The 21,277-nt window shown below is 37.9% G+C and overlaps 1 protein-coding gene and 2 long non-coding RNA genes across 3 annotated transcripts in view; 1 reads left to right on the forward strand and 2 right to left on the reverse strand.

Moving 5' to 3' along the window:
* The window catches only part of GALNT18 (polypeptide N-acetylgalactosaminyltransferase 18), a 242,093-nt gene extending 221,689 nt beyond the window's left edge, over positions 1 to 20,404 (reverse strand). The window contains exon 1 of the mRNA XM_072039438.1: positions 20,335 to 20,404. Coding sequence (XP_071895539.1) covers positions 20,335 to 20,389 — 55 coding nt within the window. The 5' untranslated portion in view covers positions 20,390 to 20,404. The remainder of the gene's footprint in view (positions 1 to 20,334) is intronic.
* LOC119717047 (uncharacterized) lies at positions 947 to 8,516 on the forward strand. Its single transcript, XR_005266003.2, has 3 exons — positions 947 to 1,607; positions 4,734 to 4,837; positions 7,520 to 8,516. It is a non-coding gene; the product is annotated as an uncharacterized lncRNA (long non-coding RNA).
* Positions 9,393 to 15,976, reverse strand: LOC140002699 (uncharacterized). Its single transcript, XR_011809938.1, has 2 exons — positions 10,501 to 15,976; positions 9,393 to 10,002 (listed from the first exon to the last, which is right to left on the reverse strand). It is a non-coding gene; the product is annotated as an uncharacterized lncRNA (long non-coding RNA).
* Positions 20,405 to 21,277: the final 873 nt, after the last annotated feature.

Here is a 21,277-nt window from a genome sequence, read left to right on the forward strand (position 1 = left end):
GTTTTGATTTTTTATTTTTATTTTTTACTTTATTTGTTTTTGGTTTTTTATAAAGCATGACTATGTCCAGGAGTAAGCTATTCTCCAATCCATTCACTGTATTAATAAATAAATAATGAAAACAAACAAAACCACACCCCAAACCAACAACTTTGTACTACTTTAAAAAAAAAATGACTCCACAGCAAGAAAGGTTTCAGTCTACTTTGGTATCATAACACCTCTTGCAGCTTGAGAAGAAATGAAAATTTTAATTTCATTGGGCCTGGAATGTCACACTGGTCTGTGCTGCAAGAACGTCAAATAAAAGTAAGCAATGTATCAATATTTCTGTAAGACTTCTCTTTTTGTTTTAAAAAGAGACAACTACAAAAATGGGGGGGGGGGGGGGGGAGAGAAAGCCAAGAGGAAGCCTGCAAAGATAAAAATCAGTTAAAATTAAGACTTATTTCAACAGTCATTACAGAACCACCAGCCTGTACAGCTCACTTGGTATATGATTCAGAAATTTATATATAAAAAGTCTTTAGTACTTCACATGGCACTCCTGCTTTTAGACCTGCAAAAGAGTGTACATAAAAAAAAAAAATGATTTTTTTTTTAATAAAGAAAAGATTGGTATCCATTAAAAAAAAAAAAAGGCACTTCAAGAATCTCATATGCAGTTCCAACCAGATTCTTTCCTTACTAAATAGCAATATTCCAGATGGTATATATTTGAGTCATACACGCACACTCTTTTGATGTACAACAATCACATTCTCTGCATTTTATTTTTTTTTTTTGAGTGGAATACATATGCTCTATGGCCTTTGGCATAACAAATCAAGCTCACTCCCTTCCATCTTTTAAATGTTCAAAAGCACTACAGTATGGAATTAGAACATAGCAGTAAAATTCATTTTTAAGACAGTCTCAGCCCATCCTGGGGTGGGCTTACATTAGTTGCATCCTCCACAAGAAGGTCAGGAAATGACTCATGATTATATTATCAGAACAACTGGCATCCACATAACTATTGGGTCAGTATGCTTGCTGAAAGACTGAAAGTTTCTAGTTCATATTTCCTGAATCAGTGGCTCTCAAAGCATTTTTAAAATGCCATTAGATAAAACTTACAACACCCCTTTGAGAACAGACAGCAAATACTTGTCACATTTTTGTGGAGCTACAAATTAATGGATGTCAGTGCTTGACACAGGTCAGACAAAGTTCAACACAGGCTGCAGACATGCTTCAACATGTTGAGATGATGAAGCATGAATAGTTCATGAATGTGAACTATTCTGATTCAACGGATCTGAACGGTTACATGGATCCAACCTAGATAAATATCTTAGCATTTACTTTTAAAAATTAGATGTCTTGAAAAATCATCTTGTCCATTCTGCATCATACCTGGCACAATTAGCAGTGGAGAGCTCTCATATGCCAAATGAAAAACCGCCTTTCAACACTGGCTGAAGAACAAGTAAATACCTACTGAAAAGCTTCCTGAAGTCTGCAATGTAATTTGGAGATCTTACATCAAAAGAATGACCCCAGCCCCATCAGATACCAGTTACAGAAAAGAAATGGAGAAGAAGAGGGAGAGAAAACCACACAGCGTAAGTGAGAGCTATTTGTGTAACTGAAGAGAGGACTGATTGACCTATGCTTGACCAAATCTCTGAATGGTCTGTATAAATGAACAAGTTCTGTTACTAAGTTAATCAAAACCAAGTGCGGACTAGCAATGGGATTTAAAAAAAATCTAAGCAACCTGGAAGCATAAAGTGCATTAACTTTTACAGAGGCTTACCATATGTATTGGAGCCCAAAGAATTAAACTGGTAAAAAAAATAAAAAGTAAAATAACTTCATACTTGTAACATGAGGAAACAGAGCACAAGTTTCACTGAGATTTGACTTACTTTAAGAGGACTGGGCTACTGAAGGTATAAGCATGAAAAGCTGGAGTGAAAGCAAAAAAAAAAAGTGAGGACTTTAGAGGAAAAAGCAATTGTGCAGCTGGAAATATTACTAGAACTGTGCAGAAAGTCTAGATGACAAGTTTAGGTGATTGTGAGTTATGTGAAGCAAGGGAAAATATTGTTCTGTTGTATTTCTGTGGGTTGATGGTACAGCAGGTTGAAATAAAATGCTGTTACATAATCTGGAAGATTTCCAGTCTGGAAACTGGCTTCAGATACAGTTAATTCTGGGCCTCCAGAGTTACACCTGTTGTGAATTATAAAATTATTTACAGCTTAATTTACAGCTTGAATTTTTTTTATCAGCACAACACACACACATGAACTGCAGCTTCTTCAGACCATGTAAGAGCTACAAAATGTATTTTGTTAGCAGATACATAGCACTTCACTAGTCCAGCTTTTACTGTAATGGTCCTATGCCAGACTGCAAAAATATTCAGGCTTTTTTTCTTCCCCTCTCTCCCCCATGTTTTTGTTTGTTTGTTTGTTGATGTTATTGTGTTTGGTTTTTTTTTTGTTTGTTTGTTTTTGTTTTTTAAACTGGAGGACTGCAATCAGAACACATTTTTATTTATTTATTTTTATGTACTGAAATGGTTTCACCCTTCCTTGTATTGTCTTTTCTAGTCAACTTCAAAACTAAACAGGATTCTATTGTCATTATGGCCACTGTTTTGTCCTTTGCCAAATTCACACTGCGCGTCAGAAAAACACATTCATAGAATCATTTAGGTTGGAAAACACAAAGATCATTAAGTCTAACCATTAACCTAGCACTTCCAAGTCCACCACTAACCCACATCCCTAAGCACCACGTTCATACATCTTTTGAATACTTCCAGGGATGGTGACTCAGCTACTTCCCCAGGCAGCCTGACCCAATGCTTCACAACCCTTTCAGTGAAGAAATTTTTCCTAATACCCAACCTAAACCTCCCCTGGCAAATTTATTCCTTTGCTAGTCTTAAATAGCCTGAACATTAAGAATGATCATCTTGTTTAACAAAATCACCTACTTTCATAAGGCTTAAGGCAAAGAAGGGTGTGAATTTCAACTTGCCTCTCCTAATGACACTTCATAGTGTTTCCAGTCAAGGAATCACCACCAATCAGCAATACAAGATCTTTTAGAAAAGCAAGCAGCTGACTTTCAAAAAACTACAAGACAATTTTGGCTTAAGAGTGAAGTACAATCTGTTTAAATCATATCACCTCTCTCCCTCCTTAGAACATCCAGCTGTGTGTTTTCAACTATCCAGTCTAATGATGCAGATTTCCTTAGACCCTTTCCTGTGATTCAGCTGCAACAGCTTCTTGCTAAAAATATTCCAACTGGAGCTGGAAGTTAAAATTTTCAACCATCAACTAGAATAATGTAGCTGACATGTCTTCAGGCAATAGCAGTGTGGCATCTACAGACAGCACTGTGCTAAAACACAAATTTTATTTGTCTTTAACATCACCTCATGTTCAGACTTGCATATTGTTATATTAGCAATATACATAGGCCAGAACTGTTGTGCCATCTTCACAGCAGCAACTCAGGTTAAGCACAGCCATAAAATCCTGTGAACCAAAACACCTTTTTTCAACGCAATAGGGAGAAGGGGTAAGAATTCATCTGAACTAAATCAGCATGGTTCTGTTGAAACCATAAAAGAACATGAGCTTGTATCAGCTAAACATCTGAATTCCTTTATTTCATATCTTGTTCATTGAAGTACCTTCTAATTTGTTGTAGTTATTGTTACAGGATGAAGTTTACAATTTACACAAGTCTGTAGTGAATGCAAGGTGTCCAACCTAGCTGTATTTTCAACTGACAATTTACTGAGGCTTGCAGTGTTTCTACCTACCAAAATGTTTGCTACAGAGGTCACTCAGCATATATATCCGAAGGGAAATTATAAATCACAGAGAAAAACTAACAAGTTAACATAACATCATCTACTTTACACTGACGTTGGTATAGATGGCCTGTGGCAATACGTTAGGAGAATATGATGTTAAGAAGAAAGTGCAATATAGGCCATAGCAGATTTGTTCTGTGTGGAGTTTGCTACAGAATTTGCTTTCTCTGTAGCTTGGACATAATGTAGTTCTTTTAGCCACGGAAATTCTGCTCAAGGCTCAGGTGCTATTTACTACAGTTTCATGCTTTCTACACAGGGCCTGCCTCAGCAAATTCAGTACTTTCACCGAAGTGTTACAATGGTTCAATTGAAAATCCTTCAGAAATAAAAAATTTAACTCTGAGAATTAATATGTATTCTTGGTGGGTCATTACTCCTAAAGAAAAGTAGGGTAAAGCGTCACTACTAGTAACTCCCTGATGACAGTCCTTCCTCCTCCTGAATCTGCATTTCTCAAGTCAAGTCCCCTAGGAAAAAGACAATATAGAATGAAGATTCACATACTGTTTTGCATGGTAAACAGTCCATACAAATTCCAGTGGAAAGTAAAAACCAAAGTGTAGACAGGGGGTGGAAGATTATGAGAAAATATAGGAAAACAACTCAACCTTTAGGAAACAGAAAAAAAGAAGGTACCCAAAAAATTATATTTAGCAAAATTGCTTCTTCATCCAGTGACACAAGATATAACTTGCTGTGTTTTTTCTCTGAAGAAAAGGACCCCTGGGCCAGCTAAAGAGAAGCATCAAATTTTTGGTTCATTTTCTAGTGATACTCATTTATTTTACTCCCTGTTCTAAAAGACTTGAAGTACAAAAATGTTCCAATGTATTTTTTTCCCCAGCTCAAGCAATTTCCACCAGTTTTCACTTAAACTACCCCACGCCAAGCATTATTTCATTAAAATGCTGTGTTCTGAGGATGACTCATCAGGCAACTAATATTTCTGTAAGTATCCACAGAACTAAGTGATAGCAGGATGCAGAACACACAGCTAGCTGTTAAGAACAGTAATAGCTGCAGTTGCCCTTTCAGATGATAGGAAAAACAGGTAGCCATAACTATGGAGTTGTCATCATAGTGTTTTTTGTTGTTGTTGTTGTTTGTTTTTTTTTTTTACCAGTGCCTTCTGTTTGCTATTCAGGATCTGAATACAAGTTCATTGCTATTCATTTCTCTTAGTAATTTGTTTTTATACAAGTGCATTTGGTTCCACTCCAGTAAAATGGTATTTAAAACATTCAGCATACAGCAATTTTCTAACTTTGGTGCTTTGTATTAGTGTATCTATTGGTAAAATGTTTTCAAGTCATTTTGTGGTAAAGAACTAATCAGATGGACAACACTTCTTCTGTGGTGCTAGCAGCTTAGGTTTGCTGTAATTTCTTGAAGAGTCAAACTGACATCATCCTATACCTCTATCACCATCTTGAAACTTCAGTTGGAAGTTTTTTTACAAGGCCTGAACACAGAAGTTAAATTCCCTTAAATCCTGAAGGGTAGTACAAATACTAAGCTTCTCAGAAAATTCTGGAGAAAAAAAAAAAAAGACACCACATTACAGTCCTCCAGGAGGAGAAGGAAGACTATTCACAGTTTTTTGTTTTGTTTGGGAGGTTATTTTGCTTTAAGGAAAATATCTTAACAGCTGTGACAAACACAGAAGGAGTAAAAGCAAACTGCCGCAAGTCGCCTTCATTAAGGCATGTTTTCCAGTTCTCCATGTCTAGAAAAAGAACCTAGGAGAAAATCTGTAGTATTCCAAGGCTGCTTCATTATTTTTGTTTTGCTTAAATGAGGCAACATAAATCAATTCAACAGCAAGCAAGAAAGAATCCTCTTTTTCCTCTGATGTGTGGATATAGGCAATGAAATAGCTTACATCTTGGCTGAGATCAAAATTTCATCATTACTACTGCCATAGTGAGATAAAATATCACTTTATTGATCAAAGGCTAGAGAACAGTATTACAATAGACAACAAGCAGAAAATATTTAAAACTAATTCATGTCTACTGTTAAGAAGATACTCATTTATTCCAATCAGTTTAAAAAAGGAGAAAACAACTCCCAATGACTAAAATAACTACATTATTTCTTTAAAGCCATTAACTTTAGGCAACATGCAGCACAAATACAATGAATTGAGAAATATTCATTTCTTCCTTGGGATAATTTTCACAAGGAGGGCAAGCATCACTCTCAAGTCTGATTTAAAAACTTTTGCCTAAATTCTTGCTAGTTTGTTTCTTCCAAGCTTTTACATAGAATGAATGATTTTTGTGGGAAAAAGCATTTTATTTAAAAGCTTTGTTTTGCTTTTTTTTTTTTTTTAAACCAATGTATGGTTTGATTACAAACCACACTAACTTAGAATTCTTTTCTTACTAAGCAAAACTTTTAATTCTGCATATGTATGCTGCATTAGTACTAAACTGCTTGATATTCCTACCATGAAATAAAAAGAAAGGTCTATTGGTTTATTGATAACAAATGTGTCCTTTAAGAGAAAAGAAACCATGGAATGTTTTAGAGAGAAACTGATCCAAGAGCAGGTTTACAATGCTGTAGGACATTAAGACTTTTTGAAACCATAGCACCTCTACCAGGCTTTAAAAACAAAATAAAATAAATAAATAAAATAAAATAAAAGAGAGAGAAAATAACACTGTTGTATCTCAAAACACAAGCCTTTAGAAAACATCTGAAACATTTACTTCCAAGTTTTAATCCATCTTTAATGGATATTCTAAATCAAGACACAAGATGTCACATGCCTTATATTCATCTTTATGAACTGGAAATAGAATACCTTTTATACCAGATTGGATATAAAGCTCTTGCACTGTTTCTGTGTTGGAGAACATCCTAAAATCAAAAATTTTGTTCTGCAGCTGGAGTTCAATTATTTCAAATAAAGTTTTGTAGTTTTTAATTTATTGGACATGGAGCAGAATTATGACTATGCTTACAGCAATAATGCTGCCCAGAATTGACAGAAGGAACTCCTCGCTATGTACATGCATATGGCAGTACTTGGTTGCCAAGCAAGGCATCTCGGTTGCATGACAAAATCATAACCCTTGCTAGTCTGTGTCACTCTGTCCTCCTCTAATGACAGCACTGCCTTGCAGACAGGTTAATGATCCTGCTTGCTGCTTTGATCAACAAAGCTGGCTCCTCTCCCTCAGGCACCAGAGACTCAAACAGATCACTTTGATTTCTGCTGTTTGATTTAGAGACAGAGCATTAAAGTGGCATCGGGCCACAAGAATAAGACTGAGCTTACAACTAGTAGAAAGAAAAAGAGCAGACAACTTCTCCAGATTGTAGAAAGGAATCTAGGGAGCACTGAAGTTTGATTCAAAATATACAAAACCCTCCTTAAACAGGATCCTCCTTAAACATCTAACATTAATGACATTTTTGTTTGTTTTTAATATTAAAGGCCTCTGCCTTTCCTCACCCTTACTTGTTAGGTGACCATCTTCATCAGATATCAGTCTCATGTTTTCCTTAGACCTCTATTGGGTGTTGACATACTTGAAAAAGTCCTTTTTATTGTCTAACCCCACAGTGGCCATTGTCAACTCAAACTGAGCTTTGGCTTTTCTTGTTTTCTCCCTGCAGATATGAACTACAGCTCTATAATCTCCCTGTGAAGCCTGACATTGCTTCCAAAGATTGCATACTTTCTTTTTCTGCAGAGGAGAGGTCTGGCACCTAAAATCTTATCTGAAGTTGTAGAATTGGCAAATAAATCATGATTAGAGTCTCTGTTTTCAGATTGCCTTCAAAAAGCAAAGGATTTCCCTTAAAATCTTTTATATCTTCCCTCTCATTCCCTTTGTCCACGCCCCACCCCGTAAGTATTCCCTCAATGTTTTAAAGGTTTTGATGAGTTCCAGCTAGACAACCAAATCAGATAAAACCTAACTAGCAGCTACTATGCTGAGTTGGAGGTAAATAAAAATAAAAAATAACAATTCTGCAACTGCAATTCTCTCTCTGTTTTTATTCATGAAATTTAAGAACCACTGAAATTGCTAAAAATACATTTTGTGTCACTGGCAGCAGAAATCTAGAACTGAAATTTTGCTAGGTGCCATTGCCAAAAGCTGCATTCTTCCTGCAATATAAGTATCTAGCAGAGCTGAAGTAGAACACAGATGGAGGCTAAAGTAGGCTTAACACCACTAATTCATGCATCACTGCTGTTGGGCTTTGCTGAACATTTCATTAGGTTGCTTTCTTTCCAGTAGGCTAACACAATGAATCTAAATCAGAGACCAATAATTTCATTAACTGATTGAAGCTGGTTGGATTGGAACATCAAAGATTTGGCAAGACTAAATTAGAGACTGTATATTTACACAGTGTTCTCTGTTAGTGAAGAATGACTGAGGCAGTGTTCATTCATTAAAGGAACTTGTTGGACAGTAAATTTTATGTCTGTTCAAGTCAAGACTTTTTCCAAACATTTAACAGACAGCTCAAGTATGAAAAAAGGGAATCTACTACCGCTTACCTAAAAAGCACTATTCAGAAATCTGAAGTTATATCTTTGTCCTTCACTGGTTACAAGAAAAGTCTTCATCTTATAGCACTATCTTTCCTGGAGGGCAGTTTCCACTACCCACGTATAAACATTAAATCCTGGCGGTAAAAATTGCTTTTCTCTCCGAGTTGCAGCTGCAGATAGAAAGTTTTCTTGAGACTAATAGGATTGTCTGACAGTTAGAGAATTACAATACTGTTAAACCTGATTGCTCAGAAAAACCAAGAAGCTATTTTAATAGAATGTTCCCTTTCAGATCAAGCCTATAGAGTTATAGATTGAAACAATGACTCTTACCTTTTTATATATTATATTTCTTTGGTGACACTAAAGCACCCCATTCTGTGGCTATTACTCCCCCTCAAAAATAAGGATTTAAAAACTTGCAAGAAATTAGATCAAAAAAAGCATCTATCTACATCAAAGTTGCTTACAAAACTGGAAGTATGATTGTATTTGGTATTCTACATGTTCAGGCAAAATAGTACTTGTTTCTACTTTTATTTACCATGAAGAATATGTGTTTTGAGTTTCAATGTTATTCTGTAGAATAAGGGTACAATGGATCCAGCTATTCGCTCCTTTAAATAATTTTACACACACAGTAAGAACTCAAGATTCACTCAAGTTAGATTTCTCTTAGTATTGGTTTTAAGACCCTGCCTTCCCCTTTCCCCCGAAGTTCTGTTTTAACAGGCATCATAAGCGAAACAGCCCAGAAGACTCTCATGTACCTTCATTCATTGTCATACAACACATAATTAATTTGCTAAGGTGGGCATAAGACGCATGCAAGATATATCTACAGTTTAAGAGTGAAACAGTTTCACTTCTTCTGGGTTTTTCCCGGAACACCTGGAAAGTCTCATGAGAGATTTTGCCTTCAAAAACAGCAAAAAAAATAAGTGACTGCTTAGCAGCCAATAATTAAAAGACAACTACGCATTGACAACCAAGATGGCATTTTATTGAAAGTTTTATACAAAATGAAGGCAGAAGTCCAAAGAACTTCTCTATTGTTATTTTAGGGCTAAACCCGGCACCCTTTTATTAACAGACATTTTCTTCAGTAGATATTAAAAGAGATTAAGGTCACCTTCTCCAGTTACTGAAGGCAGGCTTTTCAATAACATGTAGATTAAGTTCAAGTGATTGTTAGGCAGATGGTGAGAAAGAGAGTCCATCTGACAGACACAAAATATACTCTTCATGCAGCAACTAAAACACCTTGATATACTATTTGTTCATCCAAGACCCTCAGCCAAGGAAGGTTCCCGAGTTACATTCTTGCTGTCTTCCCAGTAAACAGTGTTTGAATTATTATGCAACTCACAGAAGTCTATTTTAAGATTCTGTGCTTTCATTACTGTACATACAGAGAAGGTTTTCTCCTGGCATTTGAATAATGTGTCTATATCTAGCAGGTGTGTTTTCCTTCCAGAATGTTTTTAATAACTTCCTGAAAAATAATCAGCAGATTTGGAACAGAACGAGATAGAATTATGGTGATGGGCATATGGCACTATGTTTAGCAGTGCCCGAGGACGACACCATACTAAAAAAAAAAAAAAAAAAAAATAGTATTAAGATCATAGGTATAACAGAGTAAGAACAGAGTAAGCAAGTCAAGAGAGAACATCCACACATCTGATTTTCAGGTCAGCACACAGCACCCATACACTGCTATTGCTTGTATTTTTGTGCACAGTCTAAGAGTTGAAGCATCCTTGGTACCCTTCACCACTCCAGCTAGAACCCAGCATCTGGATCAAGGGAAGCACCTGATCACATCTTCTTGGAGAAACACAGTTACCATCACACAGATGTTCCTCCTTCAGGCATGCAATTAAAATGATCTTATTGCAGGCAATAAATGCACATTCTTTGGGATCTTAGAAGCAAGCACTATCATTTGCATATAAAGGCTCTGTATTCCTTTTTCTCTCCAGTATCTGGCATTTTTTCTGGCAAGCATCTCAGTGAACAGATCCCAGCCAGATGAATGTTTCAAGAAGCAAGCAACAGATGTATCCCACACACTGACAGAGCATACCTGAATGATATCAGTTAGTTGGGAGGTTTCTTGCTCAAAATAAAACTCACTGCACGATTCCTTTTGCAAGTTCTCTGCAACCAGAGGGTTCAGATTGACAAAAATGCTGTAGAAAGATTAACTTAGCTGTGGTAAGATAATATAGCAGTTTTATATGAATCCAAGCTGATTTGATGAGATTCATTTCAAATAAGCTCACATTCAACTTTATGACAACCTGCAACCTCTAGGCCTTGCATCGGCAGTTGGCTCAAGCAGGCTGAGTAAGGAAAAAAATTCCATAAACGATTTGATTTTTTTCTAGCTCAGAGATTTTTACTAGCTCAGAGCTTTGGCCACTTGCCCAGTGAGCTCTCAATTATTTTTAGTCATTCAGTTACAGCAAAAAAAATACCTCCTCGTTAATAAGATAAGAATTACATGTTTAAGCGCCAGTTTACGGTGTTAGAATTATAGAATATCATCAATTTGCTGACAGAAGAAACATCAGAATTCAACCTCTGCTTTCTTTTGAACACAATCAAGATGATCTTACCAATGCCCAAAGCTGTGAGACTGAACAGATGGCATGCTTACAAGAATATTTGGGCTCAAAAACATTTACTTATTAAGATGAGAGGAGTGGATTCTCCCTTCAAGACAAGGGCACTGTACGCATGGTGGCCATGGGCAGCAGCAGCACTAGTACAGGTTATTAAGAATTTTGGCAACAGCAGGAACTTCTTACAATGAATCCTGAAATTCTTTAATGCTCAGTATTTTGTAACAGAGCTGGCGGTTAAAATCTGTAGATATTTTGCATGCTGTATATCTCCCTGCTTTTCTCAACTTCAAACTGTCTACCCCTACAAGACAACCTTTGTGTCTTTTCTACAACCTCTGCCTATAAACCTATTTTGTGTCAGATTGCAAGCAACTGAAAGGTGTGCTTCCATGCTAGTGCTGTATGTACTAGTTTGATTCCAACAGCAGCATGGACATCTTTCTCTGCAAGTTTGGGCATAACTCACCAGGTGATTGTAGCAACAGGATCTTAAAATTAGCCTCCTTCCTGAGATGTTAAGCTATCCCAAGATATATATATAGTGTTTGGCACCTGTGCTTCATGACTTACATGGCTTTATTAGTGACTCCTACTATTTCACAGGTATATGCAATCTTGTGATCATAAAAGCATCTTTTGAGGGGATGAAGCCAACACAGAATGTCACAAAAACTTACATGTTTCAGTGCGCAAACAAAGGAAACGCCAGACAACTACCTAGACAAGACACAAACACACTGATTCAAAGTTCTGAAGATTTCAGAAGTTTTATGGTTTTGTTTATCTAAAGCCAAGAACTAATGACCTGAACACTCTCCACATGTTTATTACTAGAGGATTTTACTAGCTGAAGCTGGGGAGAAAAATAGTGGGTGCATTCTTTATATGGAATAATTTGCTGACACAAAGGTAAAAACCCAACTGCAGCTGTAACTGCTATTCAAACAATTAGCACTGGCTATGCAAAACACAGAGGCAGCTATAATGAGGTCTATTTTAAGAATATTTCTGTATGTGTATCACAATAAAGCCTGTGGATTTAAGAACAAGCATACACAGAGTATAACAAAGTTCTTTATTATTATGCAGATGTGCAATGCATACAATATTCCCAGCATATTTTGTGTCGTTTGCCCGTGGAAGAAATTAAACCATTCATGATGAATAATAATTAAAAAAAAAGCCTAATGTGACAAGTACAGATTTTTACTTTATTATTTAACTGAACCATTACTGCTTCTATTAACTAAAAACTGCTTCAAGATCTTTGAAATTAGAATCACCTCTCTATCCTGGAAAGTATAAGTCACAGCCATAGTTTCACCTTTACAGCTCCTTATACAAGTATGTGCTCAGTACTTGCACATTAGCAGAGAATTGGTCTAGGTATTATAGCCACCATATTTGCTAATCCAGTGGAAAGCATACATCCTTGAAAAATACATCACAAAATTCACACTCCAAAAATAAATTTAAAACCCCACAGTAAGAAAGAATGTGGACACAGACAAGCAAATTGATAGCATAAAAATTTGCTACATCAAGGTTTCACGTTTATGTATTAAAAATTCAAAACATAAGGAAAACCTTCACACCCCATCTCAGTAAATCTCTCTCACCCCCACTATATTTTGATTTACAGGATACATATATAAAACACACGTTCTTCATTCAAATTCAACTCTTGAAGGTATCCTAAGATACTTGGAGTAATTGCAAAAGTCAAAGCCAGAAATATAGAAGAGTTCAATTGGAAGGGCCCTACAAAAATCACCAAATGCAACTGCCTGACCACCTCAGGACTAACCAAATGTTAAAGCACATCAATGAGGGCATTATCCAACTGCCTCTTGAATACTGACAGGCCTGGGGCATCAACTGCCCCCATAGGAAGCCTTTTTCAGTGTTTGACTACTCTCATGGTAAAGACGTTTTTCCTAATGTCCAGCTTTGTGCCATTCATAATACACAGACAAAATGATTTAAAATACCACACTACAATTTCTTTGAAAGTCACAAAATTTTCCATAAGTGTCCTTATACACAACTGTTTTAAAAACATGGACCCTAAGCCCATGTGTAGACAACAAATAACTGACCAGATTTTCCACAAATTAGAAGTTCACAGAATATACCAGCAACATCTGCCATGTGTCTAAATAAAGTTCCACTTATGAAGTCAAATTACTCAGAGCAAGTCTTGCCTTAGACTAGCAGATGCTAACTTAAGCAGTAAAACAACTGCATTTTTAATTAACTTTATTTTATGGTCTTCATTAGAGGATATAAACCTAATTTATAATGTTTCATTATTTCTGAAGTGCTATAGATCACAGAAGAAGCTCATAAAACAGCAAGCAAATAATGCAGAGGCTTGATCTAAAGTCCTTTTTAAAAAACAAATGTTTGATCAGGCTTGATTAACGCTCTTGCTTCTGCTGTAACCTACAGGTTACTCTAGGAAACCCCACCCTTTGTCTGAACACACCTTACAGTCTCATCATTCTAATCAGAGGACATTATAAATTGGTTCTTATCCCAAAATTTTACAGATTTTACAGATTTACCTTTGCAGATTACAAAATTTTACAGATTTACCTTTGCCTTTGTTACTAATCAAGGACTGGGAAAACCAAGGAAGTGGCGAGCTTATTAGATCTGCCAGAGCAGTCAAAAGAAAGGGAAATAAAAGATAGAGAAACTTTTAGCTATGACAGAGTTCTCTTAGCCAGTCCCTCAAATGATGGAAGGCACAAGCATTCCATTAATCAGAAATTGTTTGCTATTGTCATTTCAGTTTTACATTCCTGGAAACTCTGGCTATTACTGCCTACGTTATTTATTATTCCTACTTATTTCAAACATCTACTATACAGCTACAAGAAAAATTGATTAAAAAACAAAACCTGAAAAGCCAAAAGCCTTGTCCAAGCAATTCTCACTCTATAATAATAGGTACTCCAGGGAAGACCTTCAACCATAACAAAGCTAAAACTTCACAAGTTAAAACGTTCAGTTTCTTTGAGTTTGTTTATAAGAACAGCAGCAATAAAGGTGAAATGGTTCACTGCTCTGTTTTCATGCAAAATTTCATTATAAAAAAAAAAATCTTTATATCAGATCTGCTGTCTGGACACTATCAATTAGCACATCCCTTGGTGTCACTGACAGCCCAAACTATTATGGAAGCAGTGAGTAAAGAAATGTTCTCCCAAATACTCCTCTTCCTGCTGTGCTTTACATTTCCCATATCTGCATTTCTCAAGAGAATATGAAGAGAACCAATGAAGATACACAAGATCTACTGAAGAGGTGTATGAGCAATCTTCACTAGAATAAATTACCCAGATTAAATTATCCAAAAATAGTAGCAAAGAATCCTGACTTAATTCAAGCATAAATGCAAGAATATTCTAAGTACTGAACAAGCAGCAGAGGATGCTACCAGTGTCCAGAAAGCAGATTACAACAGAGAGAACATTTGGCTATGTCAATAAAGCGTATGTACAAGTACCCCATTTGTGTGTCAAACTCGTTATATACTTTATCTCAGTTTCTCTGGTTTTGCTTTTCTCTCTAGGTTGTATTATTTTTAGCTTGGGAACTACAGTACAACCTTAGGAGCACACTGAGGTGACCAGATAAGAAAAAAAAAGTGCTAGCATCCTTCCTACCAGGTCACAGGTTTTTTCCTTTTTTTTTTTTTTTGGTTGGGCAGGAAGAGGTGGGGAAGAAGCATCTGGAAAGACTTTAAGTAACACTTTTGATCAGTTCCACAAAACCCTCTGACTCTTCAGAATGAAATTATTTGTTCTGAAAAACAAGATAGTGCTTTTCTGGGCAAGGAAAGACAATTTACCTCAGCAAATCTACTGAAAGATAAAGCAGCAGGATCTACAAAAGAGTCTGCAATGCTGGAAACCAACTTCCAAACCATTTTCCAGAAGTGTTGGATGCAAATTCGTATTCACTGATGCTCAAATGATGCTTTAAAGCAGCTACAAGAAGTGCTTTTAGTATTATCTAGGGGAAATTTTCAAGCATAACTATAACTAGCAAAGCTAGGGTAAAGCAAGGCAATTTCTATTCTCAGGTTCTGCTAAAGCTACTGGACCCAACCAGGGAGACCTAAAAGGATACATAAATATCATATTACAGTAGATAAAGGTACATGAAAAGCAAGGATAGAAGTATGAAAAAAATATTAAAGCAATACAATATTGAAAAGGCCCTTAGCCATTAAGGACCTTAAAAGCCCTTTAAAAAAAATGCTGGCTTTAAGAGTTAAGATTTCTAACCGCAGTGTTCTCCATGCTCTGAGACAATGGAAGTTTCTCACGAGAAAAGTTTCCCTGCACCTACTGCTAAAAAGATCCCCAAATATATGTTAATTTTTCTTTAATACACTATCTATTCTATCACCATCATCAGTGTATCTGTTGTTTGTTATTTCTCCTCAAAGACTGATGCAGTTGCAAAGATCCCTTGATAGTTTTTATTAAGGACATCAAAGACTGTTTCATGCTTTGCCTAGTTACTAGGTTCTGTGGTGGTAGTGGATATTGCATTGCTTTGTGAAAGTTTCACAATGTTTCTGAGTTTTGATAAGGCCATTAATCACAACATGACTATGCTAATCCAGACTGCAGGGGTGCCCATGAGAATGCTAAGAATAATCACTCTTAATAAGTATTCTTTGTTTAACACTTACCTATACAGATTTTCTCTGTTTAGATAGTAACTTTTTTTTTTTCCCTGACAAATATGGGAGAAGTTGAGGAGGAAAATAACGTTTTAGCAAAATTACTTCTTGAAGAGTCAGGATAGGGCTGACCTTATGATCTGCTCAGTACCCCATTACGTCCTAATTGACCTCACATCCTAGCAAGTTCAGCAGCAGCTGAAAAGATTCAATATCTGGCAATAACTGAACATAAATGACTTGCATCACTTGAAAATTCAAAAATGAGAAGTAATACAAGTAGCACTGAATTCTTTGCTAATCTCTATAGTATAGTATCCTGACACCATAAACCTTTTGCTGACTGCTTGTACTAGTGCTAAGCAAAATGCTGTCTTCTTTCAAAACTGCTTCTGGAAGATCAACACTTACAGAAATTACCTTGCCAAAGAGAACAATTTAGCAGCATTTGGCAGGCTGCTCTTCTTATTTCATGTTTTGATCTTCATTTATGTCCCAAAGTTTTCCATTTGGACATTTTGTTCACTACTCCAATTGGGTAAGCATTCCAGCTTTACCCTGCATCTCTCCACCCACAGAGATCACATGCATGTCTACATGCATATCCATATATGAAGCACAGACTTTGTGCTAGATATGACAGCGCTGGGAAGTGAGGAGAAAAAAAAAAAAAAAAAAAAAGACTGAATCCATTTTCTTCTTCCAGGCAAGGTTTGCTTCCTTCATAGCAGCTACTGCCATCTACTTTATTTTAGATGCTGAAGTACAGAGATTACTTATCCCTGGGTAAAGAGCAATCAGCACTTCAGAGGATTAAAACCCAGCAGGTGTTAAGTGCTGCATGTAAGAGTATATAACTGCAGGGCATAAGAGAGGCCCCTTGCATTATAGCTGTCTATAGCCAATCTACTACAGGAGATCAACTGTTTCTAAGGCAAGCCTGCTGTCTGAAAGACCATGGCTTTGTTTGACTTAGCACCCATCCTCTACAGCAGCAAACAGCCCAGGAAAAAAAAAATAAAATAAAATAAAACACAGAGAGGTCAAAACAGAGCAATTTTTCTTCAGAACATTCTTCCACCCTCCAGAGATTTATGGTAGGCAGAGTTCCCGAGCCAAAGGTGGTGCTCAGGCATCCTAGAGCCATGGCTAAACTTCTATAGCAAAGAGTTCAATGCACTTGCACAGAGTGGCTTCCTGTCTTTGTTGTTTACTTCTCCCAGCCTTCCACCATTTGATAGAATCATAGAATATCCTTAGTTGGAAGGAACCCATAAGGATCATCGAGTCCAACTCCTGGCATCACACAGGTCTACCCAAAAAATTCAGACCATGTGACTAAGGGCGCAGTCCAAATGCTTCTTAAACTCCACCAGGCTCGGTGCCGTGACTACTTACTTCCCCAGGGAGCCTGTTCCAGTGTGCAACAACCTTCTCAGTGAAGAACCTCTTCCTGATGTCTAGCCTGAACCTCCATCCAGTTGTGATGGATCCAGCTGATCCATCCAGTTGTGTTAGAAAACTGCACGTTCCCTACAGACCACCTCACTCCACTGAGGATTAAATTTCAGCCACCTCTTTTCCATCTCAGGATGATTATTCCTTGTTCAGAAGACAATATTTAGTGCATATGCACATGTCTGAATGCAGGATCTGCCTACCCCAGGCTGTGTGCATCAGCTCTTTTTCTTGAACTGGCACTGTCTGACTCAACAAGAAGGGAGCCCAGGAGTATTTTTGGCAGACAGTTCAGCTCTCTGAATTGACTTGCCATAGTCAGACTTACATTTGAGCCATTGAAAAGGAAAGGGCAAGACTGTATGGTGATGAGCAGCAATGAAATCCACAGCAGTAGCAGTAGAGAGCTCAGCTTCTGTAGGACTGTGCAGACCTGATTGCTCTGTAACCTGGCTACTGCTTGATTTACCTGACACAAGGAAAACAAGCTCCCTGCACTGGGTGGTCGTTGTAAAGACACATGGCAATCTCAGGTGCTAGCCTACAAATAAAGCTATGGTTGACCTTTGTCAGTGTAAACCTGCTTGTTTTTACAACTACAGCGTCAGCTACAGGTATACAGCAAAACAAGGAGTACACACATAATGTACAAGATTTACTGCACGAATCTCTAACAGTCAAGTATTTCTCAGTGCTGTCTTATGGACTATGTACTACAGCTTACTGTGTTTGGAAACAGGCAATATAATTTTCCAATTTTAAATAAACTTTACTTGTTATACCACATTTAATTTTTCTTCAAGGAGCTCCCTAGTAACAGTCCATTTTGTAAATCTCCAGCTAGTCAGCTTTGGTTTTGATGAGGGGGAAGAAACAAGCATGTTTGTTTTGCCTCATTGTACAATAAAGCCTAGCATTAAGTTGCCTTTTTTTTTTTTCCCCCCACTATTAATAGCATTTACACAATGTACCTAGTGTTTAACCAGCACAACAGTTAAAACACAGATCTTTCTCTGGCTCTCTTACGGGTGTGATTCAGTTCTCAGGCAGCCTAAAGTACATTCATTAGCTGTTGTGACTGGAAACAAGATTAGGTCTTCTGCCCATAAGAGAGTGAAAGTTCCTGCACCATTTCATGAAGCAGTCTCTAAGGTAAGTGTAAACAGTATTATGACAGACTTACACTAAGTGCAGGTGATCCAAAAAGATAGGTGACAGAAGTCACCCAGACCTAGATGCCAGAGGACTGGGCATAACAAGTCAGATAAAAACTCTGACCCAAACTTCTATGCAAATATTACAACATCCACTCATATCTAATAGGATATGGTAACAGGAAAAACAAACTTTAAAATGTTATTTGCATATCTCCCAGAAGCACAGGAAATAACTGAAGTAACCTAGAAGACCCAACCCTTGACAACTGCTGGCTTAACTAGAATCAAGATGTGCTCTATATTGTTATTCCTCTGGAATGTGAACTTTGCAAAGCAATCACAGAGTTTGGAAATCTGCCCATCAGTTATGTAGTTCATGCTTTCCTAACAACAACAGCTAAAAAGAGAGAGGAAGAAAACCCCAAGCACATCCTTTTATTCAGAGCAGTATAAGTGTTTATGATAGCAGTGTACTCTTTCTCGAAGTCAAATCACCAAAAGCTACACAAAACCAGAGATTACCATGACTGATTCTCCTCCCGCTTCCCTTTCAGAATAATAACATGTGCTATTTAAAACCATTTCTTAAATTTGGAAAAAGAGAAGAGTAAGAGCAGACCTCAGAAGCCTTTTCAGTTCTGAGATCCCACCTCCAAGTACCCACGCAATCTATAAATAAAACCAACAAGATCATGCAGTGACAGAACATGAGTCCTAGAACATACTTCTGTAACTGTGAGCCAGATTTATTCAAATGTAACTAGAATTAGAAAAATAGCACATGGCTAATTGCAGCACCCCTGAAATTCCAACAGCGTGTTTTGAAAGGTTAGGCTTAATTCTTTTAAAAAAGGGGGAGGAGGGGGGAGGGAGGGGAGGAAGATAGAGTTGGAATAGCTTCTCTAGGGCACACAGGGAACTTGGTTCAAACACAGCCACTCAGAATACTTTCAAAAACGGACTGTGTGCTATTAGATAGTTGCATATTTTTATTTTATTTGACATTTTCCTCAAATCAGATAGCTTCTTTAGGTATTCCTTTAATAGACATAACTGAAGTCTTTTTTTTTTTTTTTTTTTTTTTAAATTCTCACTATAGACCAGCAGTTTCTCCTACCAGGCTTGAAAGAACTCTTCAAGCCTCCTCTCCAGCATCATTATCCAGCTCTGAATTTATTTCAGGTGTAATAATTTCATAACCTCATATCCACAAGGCTGTTGGCCCCTCCATTTGAAAGCGAGATTCCTTGTAAGGACCTAAGGCAGAATATTAACATGCCTTTTAGGCCCTCTCTATGTTAATGAAAATAGAACAAAGGCAGGAATAAAAGTAGCATGGCTGGAGAACCTCCTTTGTAGTATCTTTGACAGACGCTGAATTAAGTCAATTCCTCATACACTTACGGCTCAGGCTAAACCTCTAGTTCAAACTCCACCAAGGGTTTCTTGTCTTTATGGTGATAAGCCTTTCCTGGAGCGAGGGGCAATAACCTAACATTCCAGACCCAGCTCTCCCCTATCTCAAGCCTGCTAAAGAAGTAAAAGGAAGATAGGTCTTTTCTCCCCCAGAAAATGCTTTTTTACACATATTGCTCTCAGACAAATACGAGATACTCCAAATAACACTGTAAGGATGTTGACATTATCATGTCTTTGTATAAGGAAAAAGACAACACAGGAAAGCTTTGCTTTAAATTTGTGATCAAGTGTTTTTCATTACTATCAGAAACTGAGGTGTTTATGCTGTCAGTCCTTTCAAACGGAGCTTGTTTATAGCCTCTTGCTTGCACCCTTAAGTCAAAGTGGCATTGCAAATGGAAACCGAACCCAGAGTCCCAGACTAGAAAGTCGCACACTGCATCTTAAGTTTAAAGTGGGCTATGTTCTTACACTGTGCAAAAACATTATTTCGAGTGTTCAGAGATCAACAAGACTCCAAACTCAGAGCTAAATTACAGCAGGTGCTGCCTCACCCTGAAGCGGCGGCGCGGGGCGGGGCTGAGAGTGGCGGTCACCTGCCGGCGCCATCTTGTGGTCGGTGTCCGGATCCCCCAGCTCCGGTTCGGCGGGCCCTTACGAGGGGCCCGGTCCCCGCAGAGCTACCGGCCAGCAGGGCCACGGCACCCGGACCCCGGCAGCGGCCCCCAGCCCCCTCTGAAGCCTGCCCGGAGACGCACAGCGCCAGGGAATCCGCAGCAGCCGGAGCTGCCCGTCTGCACGGAGACCCTCCCCCCCCGCGGAGCTCGGGCCAAGCCCCGGGGAAGAGCCTCAGGCTGCTTCCGAGGAACCGAAAAGCCCCCACCACAGACACAGTATCAAAACTTAAAGGCAAAACACTCCACTTTTGCTCTAGGAGTTAAAAGAGGGATAAGCTTGTTCCCACTCCCTATCTTTCACGGCACTCCCTTCCTTCCACAGCAGTGTCGGTGCTTTCCTCCTGGAGTTTCTTCAGGTCACAATTTCCACTGCAAACACTCACTTCCAGAAGTCCACTACCCTTGAATAAGAATGCCATACAAGCACAAAATAAAGCTCTAAGAAAAGTAAGTAAAGAACTAGAACAAAGACCCAGCTTCACACCTATTATCACTGGATTTATGAAGCAATTCCACCTTTCACCACCAGATAATGTGTCCCTTTAAAAAATGGCACCTTCCAAGCACAAAGCAAGCAAGAGAGGTGCACAACATCCAAGGGCTAGACATGACAGAATGGTCACTGCAAACGAAACCCTCCGAAGTCACTGCTCTGCAGTGGCAACAGGACTGTCTGCACCCCAAAAATGAAATCCTCATTTAATGAGGGGAAGTGCTGTATGTCCTTGCAACAGCCAGGCACAACTCCATTACCTTAACAAGGAGGTTCATTTGCTAACACCTGAACACAGGTGATAGCCATACAGGGCCATATCACCCT

This window comes from Anas platyrhynchos, chromosome 5 (assembly GCF_047663525.1).
Source record: "Anas platyrhynchos isolate ZD024472 breed Pekin duck chromosome 5, IASCAAS_PekinDuck_T2T, whole genome shotgun sequence".
In the NCBI taxonomy this organism is placed as follows: domain Eukaryota; kingdom Metazoa; phylum Chordata; class Aves; order Anseriformes; family Anatidae; genus Anas; species Anas platyrhynchos.